The sequence below is a fragment of the Rhinoderma darwinii genome, chromosome 3, assembly GCF_050947455.1.
Source record: "Rhinoderma darwinii isolate aRhiDar2 chromosome 3, aRhiDar2.hap1, whole genome shotgun sequence".
In the NCBI taxonomy this organism is placed as follows: Eukaryota; Metazoa; Chordata; class Amphibia; order Anura; family Rhinodermatidae; genus Rhinoderma; species Rhinoderma darwinii.
This window is the reverse complement of record NC_134689.1, coordinates 249,642,321-249,663,318: the sequence shown is the minus strand read 5'-3', so window position 1 is coordinate 249,663,318 and position 20,998 is coordinate 249,642,321. Positions and strand designations below refer to the sequence as shown.

At 41.2% G+C, this 20,998-nt stretch overlaps 1 protein-coding gene across 4 annotated transcripts in view; it reads left to right on the top strand.

Moving 5' to 3' along the window:
• Nucleotides 1-19,507, top strand: part of TLN2 (talin 2) — a 218,796-nt gene extending 199,289 nt beyond the window's left edge. For all 4 annotated transcript variants that reach the window (XM_075857700.1, XM_075857698.1, XM_075857699.1 and 1 more), the window contains 9 exons: nt 746-931; nt 1,012-1,119; nt 1,255-1,360; nt 12,786-12,910; nt 13,425-13,550; nt 16,392-16,454; nt 17,489-17,671; nt 18,013-18,138; nt 18,893-19,507. In XM_075857700.1, coding sequence (XP_075713815.1) covers nt 746-931; nt 1,012-1,119; nt 1,255-1,360; nt 12,786-12,910; nt 13,425-13,550; nt 16,392-16,454; nt 17,489-17,671; nt 18,013-18,138; nt 18,893-19,021 — 1,152 coding nt within the window. In that variant the 3' untranslated portion in view covers nt 19,022-19,507. The remainder of the gene's footprint in view (nt 1-745; nt 932-1,011; nt 1,120-1,254; nt 1,361-12,785; nt 12,911-13,424; nt 13,551-16,391; nt 16,455-17,488; nt 17,672-18,012; nt 18,139-18,892) is intronic.
• Nucleotides 19,508-20,998: the final 1,491 nt, after the last annotated feature.

Genomic DNA, 20,998 nt, shown 5'->3' with positions numbered 1-20,998 from the left:
TGACTGATCACTTTCTGTCTAAGGCTGGGTTCACACTGAGTTTTTTTGCAGGAGAAAAATCTGCCTCAAAATTCTTGGGGTTTAGAGGCGTAAACACCCGAAGATAGGGCATGTCCCTTCTTTGTCCCGCAAGACGGTTTTTCCTCCCGCGGGAAAAAAACGCCTCCGCCTCCCATTGAAATCAATGGGAAGCATTTTCGGCCGCTTTTTGGCGCGTTTTCCGACGCAGGTTTCCGCGTCAAAAAACGTGTAAAATAAAACTCAGTGCGAACTCCCCCTAATATATCCCACCCCTTGGCAGGCACCATTGTAATGAGATCATATGTTATTCACTTTACTGATCAGTGGTATCAATGTTATATCTGAATGGTGTAAATGCATGATGCAGCTTGCACTGATTACAATGCAGACTGTGTATTTCAGTGGGTCTGGATGTACATCGCCCATGTCTAGTAGAATTTACGGACTACATGTTCATAAAGCTGCAGGCAGGCATTGCAATGTGTTTTTGGAAATAACAAATATTGCTAATATTATTTTATCTAGCATAGTAAAAAGTCTGAATTTTATGCAAGATAACACTTAGAAATAGATACTTTCCACAGAGCAGTTGGTTGGGACATTCGGTTGGCCTCCGTTTGTGTCCATGAAGATGGTGGATAATGTCAATCCCATAAGCTGTAGGTTTCGCTGGGAGGAATACCACTTGTTTTTTTTATAGCCATTGATAGCAAATATTTCTCAGGTTTTCCAATCGAAAGATATACCTGAAAAAAACTCAACGCCAGAAGAATCAATCCGCATGACCAAAGGAATTACTACCGCAACAGCCAAAGCAGTAGCAGCTGGGAATTCTTGCCGACAGGAAGATGTCATTGCTACGGCTAACTTAAGCCGTAAAGCGGTCTCTGAAATGCTGTCAGCCTGCAAGGTGAGTTGTGTAGGTGTGAAGACATGTAAATAAGTGAAGGTTACAATTCTGTGGGCCACATGTGAACGTTGTTTTTTCAGCAAGCCGTTTATCATCCAGACATAAGTGAGGACACAAGGGAACGAGCTCTGAAATATGGCACAGAATGTACGTTAGGATACCTGGAGATGCTGGAACATGTCCTATCTGTGAGTACTTCTATTATTTATGAACTGGCTCTGCATTGAAGGTGAATACAATATATTGTTTTGCCATGGCTGGCAGTTGGCATACGGCTGTGCTACAACATGTGTTTTATATCTTGTGAAACTGTTTGCGTTTAGATTCTACAGAAACCCACTCCTGAAGTGAAGCATCAGCTCACGGCCTTCTCAAAACGTATTGCATCAGCTGTGACCGAACTAATCCAGACTACAGAAACTATGAAAGGTAAGTCCTCTCTACATATATTCATGTACACCATGTGGGAAGCAAGCCAGGTCAATATAATTCTGTGAGGACATATTTACTAAACCAGTACATTAACTCTTTCCTGCTCCATGATGTAATTGTATGTTACAGTGAGTGTGTCATTTCCATGAACCCCCGTACTGTTATGTCTTGGTGATGACTTAGAGGCAGCTGTTCAACTCCTTAGATGCACGGGCAGATCTGCTGCTGATAACAGTGGTTTTTACTGCTGCGTGTGCACATTTAACAGCGGGTGGCTGGACCCTTTTACACGGGCCAATGATCGGGAATGAACCTTCCGTATCACCGATTCATGTAAAAGGGCCGTAAAGGGAATCGGTCACCTCCAAAACTCCCCTTACAATACAGTAACCCATAAATAGCTTAAAAGATGCTGATTCCGACTCCAATTGTTATCTTTCTACTCGCATTCCCCCGCTGTAAGCCTACAAATGGGCCGTGCGCTGCATGTTGATGCACAGAGAGGACTACTAAGCTCGTCGCTATAATGGAGAGGACTACTTAAGGTTGTCATTCACATGCAGCGCTTGGCTGGTTTGGGGATTATTTACAGAATACTATAGTTTAGGGGGGTTTTCTGAAGTGAAAACACTCAACAAGTTGGTATCTGATTGAAGAAGACCTAGAATGAAATTCGATCTGTTGCAGGTTCTGGGTGAAAGGGGGGGATTGGCCGTACCCAACTTAAAACTGTATTATAGAGAACCGATTCAAAAAAGAGAGAAAGCAACAGAAATCTGTGTCCCCAAAGGTCCAGGGTAGAGTCGCACATGGAAATATGTGTGGACCACTGGGTTGATTTCAGGGCGTGAAACCCTAACAGCATCAGAAAATGCAAGTAGAAAACCAAAAGAGAAGGATTGACACTGGAAAGCAAGGAAATAATAAATGTACAAAAACTTTATTTAACGATAGTAGCACAAAAATAAAAAGAATCCAAAAAACCACAGTAAAAACAAGGATCATTGGCTGGTAAATGAAATCAGACCATGCGGCAATGTGAGAAGCAGATAAATAAAGTGCATATGCGTCCTTTAAATGATATATGTAAATACCTGTAAGGTAATAGTCTGTACACAAGATAATACAGTAATACACATCAATAGATATAGAGTGTTACAGACTATGTAGATGTATTCAGATGGTTTAATCATAATAAGGCAACAGATATAACAGCACAAGTACCGAAAAACATGATGAAATATCAAGGATCGGAAAATATGCAACCCAAAATACATGAAAATTGCTGGAAGAATAAATGAAATCTCACATACCCATGGTGATTGAACAGGATGAATACAGCCAGAGTCCACCCCAACGCGCGTTTCGGCGCTAATGCCTTCGTCTGGGGGTCGAAACTGTATTATATTGCGGGGCAGCTGTTCAGATGGAAAAACTTCATTACATACAATGATCTGGTGACGTTAGTGGATAAAATTAGGTTATACAACATATTCTGGTAAAATAAGGAAAGGAGGTTTTGCAATTGAAGATATGTTGCAGAGGGTGTGAAAGGGAGTTAAGTCAATCCACAGGGATTCATTATTTGTGGGGAGAAACATTAACGTTTTCAAAAAGGATATCCACGCCTGCCACAGAAATCTATGCTGCTGTACGTTTGTGAGATACAAAAATATCTACTTCTATGCCTAGGACCCCTGAGGATGTATGAAGAATACGGAAATGCGTAGGGTCTATGTACAATCTGTGGGATTAGACAATCATAGGGATACTGCAGGTCTATGTTCCTATAACGTGTTCCAATGAGAGAGGGACAGAACAAACCAGTTATCGGACAATATTGTCTAAACCTGTAGTAGCACTTCAATAAACAAGCAACCAGTCCTATGTAACTGATTATTTAAAAGCCGTAATTTTATATGTTTATTTAATAAAGGTGTTACACAATATATATTTTTTAAATTCTATGCAAATAAATGCTACGTTTTAGAGTTTTTATAAGCTTTCAGTGATTATACCTGTGTAGATATATACATGCGTACAACGCAACGATTAACAACTCACAGTTTTGTATATCTAACTTTGAAGCCCTGCATATTATAAATATAAAAGAAAGGAGAAAGACAATAGTTTCACAACTCTATAAAGAATTGCCACAAAAATGTAAGAGTGCGCATTAGGAAATGTGAAAAAGATATACTTCCAAATAAAAAAAATACATTGGGATAGAATATTGAAGTTGATACCTAAACTATCATATAACTCTTCCAACACTACAATTCAATTCTGCACCGATTATAGGCTATATTACAAGCCAACTTTTTATTTATTTATTTATTTATTTATTTTTTAAAACACAGTTTGGAAGCAGAAAATGCTCACGTTGTCCAAACTGTTTTATTAGGCAGACAAAGCAAATATTTATTATGAATTTGCCCTAAAATTAAAGCTGTGTTCACACTGAGTTTTTTGCAGGAGGAAAATTCCTCCTGCAAAAACTGCTCCAGTAGGTTTTTGCACAGTGGTTTGACAAAAACTCGTCAAAACACTCGTCGAGGTTTTTTCTGACTCATTGAAATGGGGTTTTGGAGGCGGAAACCGCCTCAAGATGGGTCATGTTGCTTCTTTTTACCACGACGAGTTTTTTTTACTCGTGGTAAAAAAAACTCGTCTGCCTCCCATTGAAATCAATGGGAGGCATTTTCGGGCGGTTTTTGAGGAGTTTTTTGGCGCGGTTTCTGCCCCAAAAACCTCGTAAAAAAACTCTGTGTGAACAGGGCCTTAGAGTAACTGAAGATATAACCCAGACTCTGCAACATGTCTGACGTAGAGATTCCCTTAGGGCTCTTTTACACGGGGCAATGATTGTGGCAGACCAGCGTTCACCGAACACTCGTTGCCAATCGTTGTCCTGTGTAAATGGCAACAATCAGCCGATGAACGAGCAAACGCTCAATCATCTGCTGACTGTATCGTATAAACAGGGAGACGTTCTGCCGACATGATAGAAATGTATGGGGACGAGCGATCGGAGTAACACGAGCTCGTCCCCATACATAGCTCCTTGTGAAAGGAGCAAACTATCAACGATGTCTCGTTTATTGGCGCTCGTTGTTACGGCCAAAATGAACCGGTGTAATAGGGCCTTTAGATCCAGTATTGTGTACATTGCGAGATTACAACATCTAGAAGTTACGTAATCTTATCAGTAAAGTGGTGGGCAGAGCTCTATTCACTGTGAAAAAATATACAAAAATAAGTGTCAGATATTGTCCCATCCAAAAAGCAATAGTTGAGAGAAAAGGAAAGAGTCATTCTCTTTTGAAAAATGTAAACTAGAGCAATAAAGTGGGCATATTTGAAAACCTAGTTCTTACTTAGTCATGCTCATACAGCTGTTGTGCTTGTTACAATGTAGGCAATCCCCTGTGAATTAAAACTGGAGAAGTACAGATATGTCTCTAATCCTGGACTTAAAAAGGGGTTGTCAGGGCAATGGGCAGTTTCTCATACTGAAAATAGGTAATCTGTATATGATCGGCGGGGCTGCCTCCAGGCATTGGATGCTATTCAGTGGCCGTGTCGGAAGCCGATGACTCCGTACTTCATACCGGCTGTGCTGCAGTACTGCAACTCTGCTCCTGTTCACTTGGATAAGAGCAGAGCTGCAGTACTGCAGCATGGCCACTATACTGTTACCAGAGCCATCTGTTTCCGGCACGGACATCCGGTGCCTGGAGGTAGCCGGAAAAGCATATCAGTGCGGTGTCAGGGTGTCGCACCTCCACCGATCCTATACTAATGACCTATCTTGAGGATAGGTCATTTAGTATGAAATATCACCCTGTGTCCGGACAATCATTTTAAGGCCTCATTCACATGAGCGTGAATCTCGTCCGTGTGCTTTATGTTGAAACAACGCACAGCACACAGCCCCATTGACTTCAGTGGGGCTATTCACACATGCTTGAGTTTTCATGCAGCGCATGTTTTAGTTGCGTGAAACTCTCTGCATGTCCTATATTGGTGCATTTTCACGCACCCATCGACTTCTATGGGTGGCTAGATGCGTGAAAACCATGGACAGTACACGGATGCACATCTGTGTGCTGTCCGTGTTTTAAGCATCAATTACATTTAAAAAAACAAAAACGCTTGCGAATGTGTGAAAAACGCATGCCACTCGCAAAGCACACTGATTCAAAATGCAACGCACACAGACAGATTTACACTAGTTTTTTACGCGTGTAAAAAATCTGTCACACTCGTGAATGTAGCCTAATGCTGAGGGCTCTTTACATTACATTGTAACAAGCCCATCAGTAGTGTGAGCACGACTAGATCAGAACAGGGTATAAGCTGCTAAATGTAGACAAGAATGTTGCCATTCATTGATCGCAGGAAGACTTCTTGAATAAGGTAAGAAATTGAAATACAAAGTATGAGGACCAGTGGCGTAACTACCGCGGTAGCAGCAGTAGCGGCTGCTACGGGGCCCGGGGCTTGAGGGGGCCCGGTGGCGCCGCTAGCAGCCGTTATGGCTACTACAGCGGTAGCGCCGCTACTGTGGGGCCCGCGACGCCGAGCCTTACACAGGCCCTCTCATGCCTGTAGGTGTCGCTAGCACCGGAGGGGGCCCCAGTGCTAGCGGCAGCCAAATACATGTATTAGCACTGAATGGCCGGGCATGTTCCGTGCCTGACCATCCAGTGCCTTACAATGACACTGATTGGCTAGCGGCGCGATGACATCATCGCGCCGCTTCCATGCTTGGAAGGTGCTGATTGGCGGGGCAAGTCATTCTGCCCCGCCAATCGGCGTCATTGGAGGACGCTCGTTCAGCTCCTGCAGACATGCTCAGAAGAGAGCATGTCTGCATCGCCAGTGAACAGCGTGGGAACCGGCGAATGTGAGTATGTCAAGTTTTTTTTTTTCCCCTCATAAAAATGTGAATGGCATTATCTATAGTGGGGGGGGGTCATCTTTATGTGGGCTATTATATATAGGGGGTCTATATGTGGGGCAGTAGCTACAGGGGGGTCTATATGTGGGGCAGTAGCTACAGGGGGGTCTATATGTGGGGCAGTAGCTACAGGGGGGTCTATATGTGGGGTAGTAGCTACAGGGGGGTCTATATGTGGTTGTGTGGGCCATTATATACAGGGGGCTCTATATGTGGGCCATTATATACAGGGGGGTCTATATGTGGGGGTGGGGGCCACTATATACAGGGGGCTCTATATGTGGGCCATTATATACAGGGGGCTCTATATGTGGGCCACTATATACAGGTGGGGGTCTATATGTGGGCCACTATATACAGGGGGGTCTATATGTGGGCCACTATATACAGGGGGGTCTATATGTGGGACACTATATACAGGGGTGGGTTACCTGTGGGGCACTATATACAGGGGGGTCTATATGTGGGACACTATATACAGGGGTGGGTTACCTGTGGGGCACTATATACAGGGGGGTCTATATGTGGGACACTATATACAGGGGTGGGTTACCTGTGGGGCACTAGCAACAGGGTGGCTATATGTAGTGCACAGTCTACAGGGGTGGGCTATATGTGGGACACTATATACAGGGGAGCTATATGTGAGACACTATATACAGAGGTGGGCTATACGTGGAGCACTAACTATAGGGGAAGCTATATGTAGGGCAGCACGGTGGCTCAGTGGTTAGCACTATTGCCTTGCAGCTCTGGAGTCCATATGTGGGCACTATCTATAGGGGCTTCTATGTAGGTCACTATCTACAGGGGGCATGTTGTGTGTTTGTGACAGTTATATTTAGATGTGTTGAGAATTTTAACTTTGTTTATAGGAGCAGAAATGTTTTAAAAGTGAGAAGCTGAAGACATCTGAACGGAAAACTGCAGAAATGGGTCATGGCCGGGAGAAATCCATCATAGATGTCTGAACCGGAGGGAGAAGAAAAGAACTACAATCTGAGACGTCACCGGTGAGTCACTTAATGTAAATGTTTATTCTGCCTCTAATCAGTAATGTAGTCACTGTATGATCTGCAGCGAGATGATGGTGATAGGATTTTTTTTGTGAAACCGCATCTCCCAGCATATCCTTACCATTGTTCAGGCCATGCTGGGAGCTGTAGTTTTACGCCGTACAAACCTATACGCAGTGGCGTAACTACCGCTATAGCAGCCGTAGCGACTTCTACAGAGCCTGCAGCATGAGGGGGCCCGTGGCACCCGCCGGCACGGCCCCCTCCCATGGCCGCAGGCTCCGCTAGCAGCCGCTATAGCTGCTACAGCGCGACGCCACTGAAGGGGTTGTTCCTACATAAGACATGTATCCCCTATCCACAGGATAGGGGATACATGTGTGATCGCTGGCAGGGATGAGGAGAACAGGGGACCAAAAGTCCCCCCTAAGTTCTCCATGACAAACCTCAGACTTCCGGGGTCTGTGTCGGCAGCTCCGTAGAAATGAATGGAGCGCCGGTCGCGCTTGTGCGCATGCGTGACTAGCGCTCCTTTCATTTTTATTGAACTGCGCAGACGCCGGAAGTCCGAGGTTAGTCATGGAGAACTTCGGGGGACTTTCGGTCCCCCGTTCTCCTTATCGCTGCCAGCGATCACACATGTATCCCCTATCCTGTGGATAGGGGATGCATGTCTTTTGTAGGACAAACTATAGGCCGTTTTTTTTTGGGGGGGGGGGCTATATGGCGTTATCTACAGAGGGGTTCTGTATGGCGTTATCTACAGGGGGGGCTGTATGGCGTTATCTACAGGGGGGGCTGTATGGCGTTATCTACAGAGGGGGTCTGTATGGCGTTATCTACAGGGGGGCTGTATGGCGTTATCTGCAGGGGGCTGTGTATGGTGCTATCTATAGGGGGGCGCTGTGTGGTGGAATCTATAGGGAGGCACTATCTACAAGGGGGGGGGGGTTGTGTGATTCCCAGCAGAGGGGGGGCCCCAGTCAAAAGTTTGCTATGGGGCCCAGTCTTTCCTAGTTACGCCCCTGATGAGGACACTACAGAACTTTTCTAAGCTTTATTTACATTAAGCCTAAATATCTCTTTAACTTAAACTACTTTAGGTTTCTATTGTGTTTTGACAGGCAGAATAGTGTAAGCTGCTACATTATCCCACGCAGTAATGAAAAGAAAAACAGAAACTAACATTGGGATTCCGTAAAACAGATCTGTCATGGAATTGAGCCTAGTTTGTTGCCTGCATACAATACCATAAATACGCTGCAATAGAATTCGGAAGTAGTGTAAAACTTGCAAAGTTACTTCACTATACCGCTGTGTAGATGAAGCGTCAGAGTGAGTTCCCAAAACAAAAAGTCAAACGAAAAAATTAACCCTAAATTGCAATTCTCATGGTTCTGAAATTCAGGACCATAACGCAATGCATCAGAGAGCGGCATTCAGATGACTGAACACTTTTCTTGCCTAAGCCTACAGCAATCACTGGGGACACTGACCATTTCCTGCCCATTACCTGGGGATGGTAGAACAACAAACCAAACCTAGTAGGATTCTTTAATACTGACCAACATGAACCACCTTATGGCTCAGATCATGCAATATAAAATTTAGAGGAATGAACTCATTGTAAAACATTTTAGCATTTTATTGTAAAGTGACAAACCTCAGAAATTTTTTTTTCCATCTTTTAGGCAGGATGCACACTTATGGTGCTATGAAAACTGATCACACATTGACATCACTTTGCATCTTTGCATATTTATTATTTGTTGTGTTAGCGAAAAATGAGGGTTTCCAGATATTTACAATTTCTTTAGGAGTGCCTTAGAACTAAGATTTGCATTGTTAGAAAAACATTTGGGCATTCCGAGGTCAAACTAAGGCCCTTTACAACGAACGGATATATCTGTCTTGTGCAGGTGCTAGTTCCCGCAAAACTGCTGTTATACACAGCCTGGCTCCTGCCGCAACTTGCGGAATAGAATCGCGCTCCGATTCCGGCAGTTTAACCCATTAGATGCCGCTGTCAATAGCGACATCTAATGTGTTTGACAGAGGAAGGGAGCTTCCTCTGTCACCCCATTGGCGCCCCCGCAAAGAAATTGCGGGGCGCCGTCAGGTTTCCATGGCAGCCAGGGGCCTAACAAAGGCCCCTAGGTCCGCCTTCAGCAAATGCCTATTTGCCCATGACAGGCAATAATGCTTTGGTATACGAAGTATACTAAAGCATTATATATGCAATCAGCAGATGGCATGGTAAAGTCCCCTGGTGGGACTAAAAAAAAAAATGTAAAGTAGTTAAATAAAGTTTGTTAAAAAAAAACAAAAACAATTTACAGTCAAAATAAAATAAAACTGCCCAAAAAGTGGTTTTATTTAATAAGTTTTATTTAATAAGTGTCTAAACAAATAACACCTACACATATATATGGTATCCCTGTGATCGTAACGACTTGAACAATAAAACTAACATTTTAATTAAACTGTTGAACGGTGTCCAAAAAAAAAAACCTGCAAATTTCTCTTTTCTCCCATTCCCCCCATAAAAAATTAAATAAAAGTTCATCTATATGTACCCCAAAATAGTACTAATGAAAACGACACCTTGACCCGCAAAAATCAAGTCCACATACGGCCACATTGATGGAAAAATAAAAAAGTTACGGCTCTTGGAATGCGGCGATGCCAAAACAAGTAATCTTTTTCTAAAAGGGTTTTTATTGTGCAAACGTAGGAAAACATATAAAACCTTTACCTATTTGGTATCCCCGTAATCGTGCCGACCCATAGAATAAAGTTAACATGTTATTTACGCTGCATAGTAAACGGCGTAAATTTATAACGTGAAAATCTTTGCTGGAATAGCTGCTTATTTTCAATTCTCTCCTAAAATAAAGTAAATAAAAGTTAATTGATATATTATAAGCATCTAAAAATGGTGCAATTACAAAATACAACTCGTCCCGCAAAAAAGAAGCCCTTATACGGCTTTGACGACAGAATAAAAAAAAAAATTACGGCTCCTGGAATGCGACCGTGAAAAAACAAAAAATAATCCTTGGTCATTAACGTGCAAAGTAGCCTGGTCATTAAGGGGTTAATACCAATCTATTAGGGGAATAGTCTGTAGTATTCAATATTAACCATTGAGTAGTCCAATGTGAAAAATGATAGGAGCTAACTTTTACATTTTTGTAGACCATAACCAATCTATTGGAGTAACTTAAGTTATTTCTCTGTTCCATTTTGATCTGCCTGGAAGCCCATTAACACGTATAAACATTCCCATTTTATGTATCCTAGACAGACGACCTTTGACCGCCCCTCCAGTATGAACAAACGCCAGGACTCTAGAATCAATAACTTCCATATTTTTTATTTATTTTCCTAATTAATCCAGATAGTGAAACATATACTTTTTTTTCTAATCGGTTTTTATTTTTTGATTGTAGATCTTTTTATTCTATTTTCTGTACATGATTATGGGGCAGCCATCTTGCCTGAGCTACGGTTTAGAGAATTTAGAGATATGCAGTCACATGGACTATAGGAACCTGTGAACAGGAGAGGACCCATTGACTTCTATAGGGGCGTTTTGTAGGGATGCTCATTGACCTGTGCAGAGGTCATTATGCAGGGAGCTGTGTCCATCAGCTATTGTTAATGCTGGATCTTGTGTTACCTATCATTAGGTGTTACATTTCATTGTAATCCTGCCTGTGATGATAATGAGTTGACTAATGAGAAGTGATCTCTACAGAACAGGAAGTGTGAGTCTATTCTGAGGCTTCGTGGCCACTGTGGAAACTGCAAGATTTTAGGATTATTTTTAAAAAGAGATAATGACTAAGAAAATTAAAAAAACCTCACCAAGAATTCTTTAAAAATAGGCTTAAAGAGACTGTCGCCACATTATAAGTGGCCTATCTCCTACATAAGGAGATCGGCGCTATAATGTAGGTGACAGCAGTGCTTTTTATTTAGAAAAACAATCTATTTTTACCACTTTCGGAGCGACTTTAGCTTTATGCTAATTAGTTTCTTAATGCCCAAGTGGGCCTGTTTTTACTTTAGACCAAGTGGGTGTTGTACAGAGGAGTGTATGACGCTCACCAATCAGTGACCAATCAGCGTCATGCACTTCTCTTCATTCATTTAGTCAGCGCATAGTGACACTGCGTTGTTTGCTGTGTGCTGTCTTATACTGACACATTTACGTTACTGAAGTGTTTAGACCGTGACGAGATGTCTATTCACAATCCCGGCACTTCTGTAACGTTTCTGTGGTACTTACAGCAGAGCAAGTGTAATCTCGCTGTAACCTGTCATTTACAGTGAGATCTCGCAAGATTAAGCTTGCTCTGCTGTAAGTACTACAGAAACGTTACCAAAGTGCCGGGATTGTGAATAAACATCCCGTCCTGGCTGGAAGGAATGTCTATTCACTGTCTAAACACTTCAGTAATGTTAATATGTCAGTATAAAACAGCACAGTGTGAATAACGCAGTGTCACTATGCGCTTACTAAATGAATGGAGAGAAGTGTATGACGCTGATTGGTCACTGATTGGTCAGCGTCATACACTCCTCTGTACAACGCCCACTTGTTCTACAGTAAAAACTCGCCCAGTTGTCCATTAAGAAACTAATTCGCATAAATCTAAAATCACTCCTACCGTGGTAAAAATAGATAGTTTTCTAAATAAAAAACACTGATGTCACCTACATTATAGCGCCAATCTCCTTATGTAGGAGATAGGGCACTTATAATGTGGTGACAGAGTCTCTTTAAGGGGGTTTTACACTGGACGATTATTGGGGAGATGAGCATTCATAGAACGCTTGATAATTGCCCTGTGTAAATGAGCATTTCTGCCGCTTCATTTTAACGATTGGTGGGGGTCTCCATGCTCGGACCCCCACCAATCAATATTTCTGACGTGTCAGAAGTTTTGTTGAACGTTTAGTTACCCTTTAAGGCTCAAACTAGGCCACAACCTTAAGGGGTTAAAGTGTAGCTCCAATTTGTAATATTAATTTACAGCTTAAATCTACATATTGAGCAACTTTGGTGATCTCAGACCCCCACTGATTTCCAGAACAAAAGAGCTCTAGTGAGGTTAACCCCTTTGGCACTTCTCAGAGATTTGTTACTCGAAATTGTCACAACATTCTAAGCAAAGGGCCATTTATATCAATGTTGGTATTGTGATTTCTCGAGCAGTGCCAAAGGGGTTTCATCTCTGTATTTTTGAGCCATTGTTTAGAAGACAACCTAAAGAGAAAACAGAAAATAAATTGCAGAGTTCTATGTATGTTTCTTCACGGGGTTCTCTAGACCGCCCTTTTTTTATTTCCAAACCATCCGCTCCCCTTATGGACCAGGATTGCCTAATATTTAATGTCTTGCCTTTTCCTGTGTTACATCTTAATGTGATTCCAGGTACAGAATGGGTTGACCCTGAAGATCCTACAGTGATTGCTGAGACAGAGCTCCTTGGGGCTGCAGCTTCTATTGAGGCAGCAGCTAAAAAACTGGAACAGCTCAAACCACGAGCCAAGCCGAGAGTAAGTGTCAATTGTAAAGTCCTAGTGTCCACGTAACTTCTACCATCTCATCCATAACTTTTGTGACATTTTATTTTCATAAACCCGGCCCTGAATATAAATGTTTTATCACACTTGCTGTACAGTGACTGCCTGAGCCCTTTGCAACTGTTTGTGCACACAGAAATTATTACTAGTTTTACTAACAAACGTGTGGATTAACCACAACCGTCTCTGTTGTAAAATGTACCCCGAATTAGAGGATTTTCCTGACGGAGAGCCACATCCAATCCATGTCCCCTTCTGTCTGTGGAATCGGTCCAGAACCCTCTCCTGCAGCCTCTGTCTGATATGTTTGATATATTAGGTTGTTAATTCATTCAACTATATATCAAACATATTGCTACAGTGTCCTGCGTGTGCTCCAGGGCTGTGCTGGGTTCTAGAGAGCTACCGCAGGATGGTCACCTTTCTTTTTACGATCAACCGGAATTTTCTCAACCGCCTTTTAATACAACCTCTTTTTGTATTTTAGCAGGCAGATGAGACTCTTGACTTTGAGGAACAGATCCTAGAAGCGGCGAAGTCAATCGCAGCTGCCACAAGTGCACTGGTGAAGTCTGCCTCAGCGGCACAGAGAGAGTTGGTGGCACAAGGCAAGGTAAGAGGGGTGGTAGTAATATGACCACTAATGAAAGTGTCATAAGGTTTGTCCCTCTAACTTCTTACCCTATAGTATCTTTGTCATCAGAGTCTTGTTGACCAAACTAGTGAAAGTGGTAAATCAATGTAAATATCTGGTTTCATTGTGTTTGTGTGCGTGAGTTTTGTGCTTGTGTTAGTGAACTGCTTTGTCTTTCATATATATTAACTGTGCAGTTACACAAATCTTTTTGAAAACTGAATCTTAGTAAGGTAGCCTTTCTGATGTCACATAACTATTTACATGGCATAAATGGAGAAACACACAGGGCACCTCGTAACCTGATAGACTGACTTGTAAGAGAAAGACGTCGGGGGCACGGTGAAAATATATTAACCCCCCCCCCCTAATATAACCTAGACCACAGGTATGACTCCATACTTCTTCCTTGACCACTATCAAATAAAATATTAACCACCTCTTCTATCCTAGAACAACAAGAAAGTCACTAACCTAGACCAGCAAAGTTAGTGACATTAGTCCCCCCATTTCCTTAGACCACCGGTTTTAAATTCATATGAAAAGTTTTTCCCCTATTTTCTGTTGTATGAAACCTGAGTACCTCCTATAGGCAGGTATATCTTATAGCCTGAAAAATACAGTATTTGTCATACATTTTCAGATTTAAAGATACTTCCAACCATATACAAATGACCCGTTCGAGTCCTACGTGTTTATTTTGTGGACACAACCTCTCATATTTGTTGATTTAACATGTGGTGTTTTACTCAACACATCACAACACAGACGTAACTCTTCGCCCTCCTAGGGCTTCTTTCACGGGACCAAACAGGTGATAGCCTATCCAATAGAATCAGTTCACGTGCACGATCAATGTTGTCATCCGTCATGGACGAACATCCGGCTCCTTCGTGGCTTACACTTGTGCGACTATCCATTCATACACACTTCTTTGCGACAAAATATTTTCTCCCTGCTGTTCACAGTCTTCGATAAATGTCGGCACCAGACACCAATTCACAAGTGGGGCAGCCATGGTTCCTCACACCAAACTCACAAATAAACGGACGTTCAAACCTGCACAGCAGTGACTGGGGAGACAGCGACCTCGTACGGAAAGCGCTGATAAGACAGTGCGGCGAACAGAAGTTTTAATATAACCGGAGCGCGGATAATTTTTACTCACCCTCGTGTATAATTCTGGATTCTGTCTGAGTTGTGTTTTCCCAAGTGTTCTTTGAGCAAATTAAGATCAGTTTGCTATCTCTACTGTAAAAGTTTTGGAAGAAAACCTGGCACTCCAAAAATTCTTTGTTTAAAGAATAATTTTATTTGCAATCCACAGACTTAGACAATGTGACGTTTCGGTCAAAATAACCAGACCTTTTTCAAACAGTCTGTAAAATTAATAAAGAAGTTTTTTCTATTAACAACCAATAACAATATTGATGTCATCACCATCAAAAATTAAAATCTTAGCTAATATGAAAATCATCATATCAATATAAACAAATGTTCTACATACTGCATTATATATGATCAAAAAATTAAACAAAACTACTCATATGTTATAGATATTGCGAATCATATCTTATTATACATAGGAAACTAATATGAGCAACATTCATTTGAAAAAGTTGTACACTGTAAAAGAAAATACTTTTTCTGCTGCATGGAAAAAAATAGAATAAAAAAATAAACATAGGTATAATGAATCAGCTTTACCGGGTTGCGTTTAGTATGAACAGGAGCTACGCTGTGCTGCGACGTCCGCCGCTAGCAAGGAAATGAGCGTGACTTCTTTTACCAACGTAGAGAGAAATAAGTGACTCACAGATATCTACTGTAAAAGTGACAGGCCTTGCTACTGTGTTGTGGGTAACCCCTTACCAGGCTCCTGGGAACTCTGGTTTGGAAACACTGCCCTAGAGGAACAGGTTCTGAGCCTAGGCTTTATTTAGTAAAACGATGGCGTGCATTGGAGTATTAGGAATAGAAGGACTTATTTGACTTTAGGACTTGAAGGAGTTAGCTGAAAAGTTAGTAGGACAAACTATATTATATTGCCTGCCATCAGGCAGGATCACTGCATATTATATATTAGGATCAATGTCAAGAATGTGGTCATTTCTTGTACTCTCCCTCTCCTCCCTCATGTCCAAGCCAAGTAGTATTTGTCGATGTACTTGTGTCTCTTTGCCAATATAAAATCATCACTGGTGCTTGGCAAGGGCAGAATGACAGTATGAGACTTGATAAGGTGCAGAAATGGCTTCCCCTGACCTTGTCATTAGAACTGCATGAGTCTGAAGTGGGTTAATCCCTCCTTAGTATTTGGTAACCCACAGCTTTATCTTCTCCTGGATGGTGTCCAGTGAGTGGTTATATGACCAGTCTAACCCGAATACCAGGGAAATCCCTGGCTGGCTGCAACATTGAAAAGCTGTTTAGAGTTGGCACTCATGAAATACTACCTTTAGATGAAAGACTTGTGGATTCGTATTCGAGGTCTATGAGCAAAGGTAGCGGAGATTATTACAGTAAATGAATGCAGAGCAGAATGGGATATATGGTGCTAAATGTCAAAGCTCTATAAGTGTCAACCAAATAATGGCCTTCTTAGCTACAAGTGCTGTGTAAAGCACCTCCCCATCATTTTCCTCATATACATTTATTTATGTACATATATATATACATTTATTTCTGGGTATTCTCTTGTTACCACTAGTATTTGATTTGCAGAGCTTGCGCTCTTTTAGTCGCTCCCAGTTGTCCTTTGTCCTCTTGTGAAGAATCCTGATTAATGTATAACATTACTTTTATTGCTTTTTGTTGCAGGTTGGGGCAATAGCTGCTAATGCAGCTGATGATGGTCAGTGGTCACAGGGACTCATTTCCGCTGTAAGTAGTTTTTCTATGTCATACATATACTTTTTTTTAAAGGGGTTGTCTGGTTTCCGCAAATAAATGGTATTTGTTGTATAATTAAAAGTTATACAATTTTCCAATAAACTTTCTGTATTCCTCATGGTTTTCAAGATCTCTGTTGTCATTCACTAGGAGCATTCATTGTTTACTTCCAGTGGGTACAATTCTGTCCATGGTTATGTGATGGACACACAGGTGCATGGCTCGTTACAGTTCAGTTATCAGAGCTGTGTCTTCTAACAATCCCAGCACCTGTGTGTCCATCACATGACCATGGACAGAATGTTATCCAATGGAAGTAAACCATGAATGTTCCTACTGATTAACAACAAGTAGACATCTAGAAAACCAAGAGGAATTAATACAGAAAGTATATTGAAAAATTGTAGAACTTTTAATTTTACAAAAAAATAACATTTATTTGCTGAAACCGGACAATCCCTTTAATGTCACATTATGTAGAACCTGGCCATGAGCCACCATACATTGCTTCTCCTTTGAGTTGTGTTCCTGTTATATATGCTTACTTGCTTGTAGAAAATAAAATCTGTAAAACCTTAAACTAATACAACCACCTCTGAAGTTACCATTGATGCTTGATTCCCTTTTTACTTACCAGCATCATCTCAATACTGCATTTCCCTACTAATCAGAAACGAATTTATCGCAACTCGTTGCACTTGCCAACCATTAAAACTAGGTTCCTCCTAACAATGCACCAAGCATCATATCTAACCAAGAAAGTCACCATGCATTACAAATATGCTAAGGCAAAGGCAGAAGCTGATCCTCCTGTCCTTGCCAGCCAATCAACTTCCAATTTAGATTGTAAGCTTTGTGATACTAAACATAACATACTAAACAAAGAATATATTGTGGCCTGTAGATTCAGTAGCGAATATAGCTCCACTAACATTGTATAGGTTCTTACACAGACTGCAGCCGTCTTACACTGCAGGCAACAATTTCCTTTTTCTGGTCATTTGGCCACTGTTGACTTCTTCTAGGCCAGGATGGTGGCCGCGGCAACAAGCAACTTGTGCGAATCGGCTAACGCCTCAGTGCAGGGCCACGCCAGTGAGGAGAAACTGATCTCCTCTGCCAAGCAAGTAGCAGCATCGACTGCCCAACTTCTGGTCGCCTGCAAGGTGAAAGCTGACCAAGACTCGGAAGCCATGAGGAGACTCCAGGTAGTGTGCTCAAATCTACATTGGATTAGGCTTGACTTTCACACGGAACATGGACCCTTCTTTTAATAGTAGATCTACGAATATAAATATGATTAGGCTATCAATGCTATAGCAAATACATAAATACATGCATCTGAGAAGAGAAGCTAACAGCAAAGCTCACAATGGAATTGGGGAAGCCCATTCATTTCATGTTTTTAATTTTTGGTTCTGTTAAATTGGCAAATTTTTGTTATTTTTCTTTTACTCTAACCTGCCCTTCACTTCCTATCTTCCGCCTTCATTGTTTCTGTTTTCCCACTTAATAATCTCTCTCTTTCCACACCTGACCTTCTGTACAGGCTGCTGGCAACGCTGTGAAGCGGGCATCTGATAATCTAGTCAGAGCGGCCCAGAAAGCGGCCTTCAGCAAAGCAGAGGATGATGATGTTGTTGTGAAGACAAAGTTTGTGGGTGGAATTGCACAGGTTAGTATAAAACCGCACTATGCTCTATCTGCAATGAACTCGTATTGTAGATCTATAATGGAGAGTTAAGAATGTCATCACAAACACTAGAAAATATTTGATCTCACCAACATGGTCGCCACCTCGTGTCGCTGATTTCTGCAACTGTTGTCAATGATGAAATGGCAACTGGAAATCATGGCTTTCTACTTTTTTTTTTTTTTTTTTATGGGAGAAAAAATATTGTAGGATATTTGTAAAGTGTTACAACAACTTTGTAGCTGATATAATATTGGCAAAATTGCTCAATATTAATATAATAATTATACAGCGCCAACGCTTTCTTCAGTGATGAACAATAAGTTACCGTGACATATAATTACAATCGGTTACAGTATAAACACGAGGAGGGACAGCCCTGCTCCCTGTCTTACAACCCATGTAGCCTTTGCCTTACTGTTAAAACTTTTGCTCGCCGAAATTCATCTTTACTTCTTTTTCCCAAATATATCGTTTGTAATCAAGATTTATGTATAATTTATAAAAACCTGTCCATGAGCATGATTTAGGCTCTGTTCACAGTTGAGTTAAGAGCCTCCATTGGGGGTCTCATCTGCCTTGACAGTACTTTTTGACAGCGTGAATAGTGCAGTCTGCAGTTCTATTCTTGCAGTCAAAAATGACGGCACTTTGAAGGAGATCCATGACCGCTATACCAGATTCCTTTTCAGAGACTTCATTCGAGTGCATTAATGTCTGATTATTTTCATTGTAGATCATTGCCGCTCAAGAAGAAATGCTAAAAAAGGAAAGAGAGCTGGAAGAAGCCCGTAAGAAGCTGGCCCAAATCCGTCAACAACAGTATAAGTTCCTACCGTCCGCCCTGAGAGAGGAAGACAGCTAATGATCCTTCTGGGCTTTAAACTTGGAATCCGTTTACTCTGCAGAAGGAAGAGACAAACCTTTACTGTAGCTTGAAGCCTCCCCCCATTTGTCTCCCACTGGATTCTATAACCACTATAACATGGAGGGATAGTGTGTGTTTTCACACTCCGAAAGACGAGCAGTATTATTTCCCAATGTGGACATACCCAAATTATATAAATAAAGTATATATAAAAGATATACACAGCGGCAGGGTTCTAAGAGACTGTGACATAGGGTACAGCCTCTCCTGCAATAATACGTGTGCTTTAAAAGATTGTCTCCCTTTTCATGTAACCACTCATGTTGCAGGTGCCTGCAATGCAGAGCAAAGCATAGAAGGGGTCAGTTACCTTTTTTTTCTAGTATGTTTTACAATTTGATTTGGTCACTGGATCAACTATGTTACTCTGAAATGATGTACACAAAGCCTCTTGGGAATTAAAGGCACTTGTAATTAAACAGCGATGTGTGCAATACTGTGTTTATTATACTAGAGAGCAGAAATTAGTTCTGTATGTGTGATCTAGTATGTCTTTTATTAGTACAGTATCATAGGTTGGTAGATGACATTATTTCTTTATACATGGTTTTCTATGTACCTCTACTGACCAAAGTCCATTCCAAGCGTTTCTTCTTTTGGAAAAGTTTGTACCTGTTGCACTATTTCTGAAACTTTGCTATCACTTACCATTCGCTTGGGTACTTTACCATTCTGTTTTGTTTTTTTTTAAAAGGGCCTAAACTTGTTAATGATTTATAGTATCAGTAATACGGCAGTGTTCTGGTAATATGTTTTATGTAAATCCCTGTATAATAAAGTGGTCAGGCAAATTTCTAATATACTGTGGGGTAGATTTACTCACACTGGCATTTCATACGCCAGTCTTGGCTTTCTGCTACGCTGGAGTAAGACATTATGGATTTACTAAAGAGGCTCTGTCACCAGATTCTGAAATCCTTATCTCCTATTGCATGTGATCGGCGCTGCAATGTAGATAACAGTAACATTTTTTGTTTTTTTTTTAAAACGTTCATTTTTGGCCACGTTATGAGCTATTTTATATATATATATATATATATATATATATATATATATATATATATATATATGCAAATGAGGTTTGAAATGGACAACTGGGCGTTTTTTTTTCGTTATGTCCAACTGGGCGTGTATTGTGTTTTTAACTGGGCGTGTTTACGTGTATGACGCTGACCAATCAGTGACCAGTCAGCGTCATACACTCCTCTCCATTCATTTACACAGCAGCGATGTGCAGCCACATACACAGAGATTAACGTTAATCAAGTGTCCTGATGATGAATACACATGACAATCCAGCTTGGATGTCATGTGTATTCAGAATCCTGACACTTCTGAATCTTTTCTTTGAGATTTCTAGCACGGGAAACTAAATCTCGCGAGATTTCGGAGATAAACGAGATTTCGTTTCCCTTGGTGCAAATCTCACAGAAAAGATTCAGAAGTGTCAGGATTCTGAGTACACATGACGTCCAGGCTGGATTTCATGTGTATTCATTATCAGGACACTCAATTAACGTTAACCTCTGTTTATGTGGCTGCACATCGCTGCTGTGTAAATGAATGGAGAGGAGTGTATGATGCTGACTGGTCACTGATTGGTCAGCATCAAACACGTAAACACGCCCAGTTAAAAACACAATACACACCCAGTTGGACATAACGAAAAAAAAAACGCCCATTTGTCCATTTCAAACCTCATTTGCATATATATAAAATAGCTCATAACTTGGCCAAAAATGAACGTTTTAAAAAAAACAAAACACGTTACTGTTATCTACATTGCAGCACCGATCACATGCAATAGGAGATAGGGATTTCAGAATCTGGTGACAGAGCTTCTTTAAGGAGTTTACACCTCTTAATAAATCTTTAACATGTTTTTGGTGGTCGTGCGACTCAATTGTGCCGTAA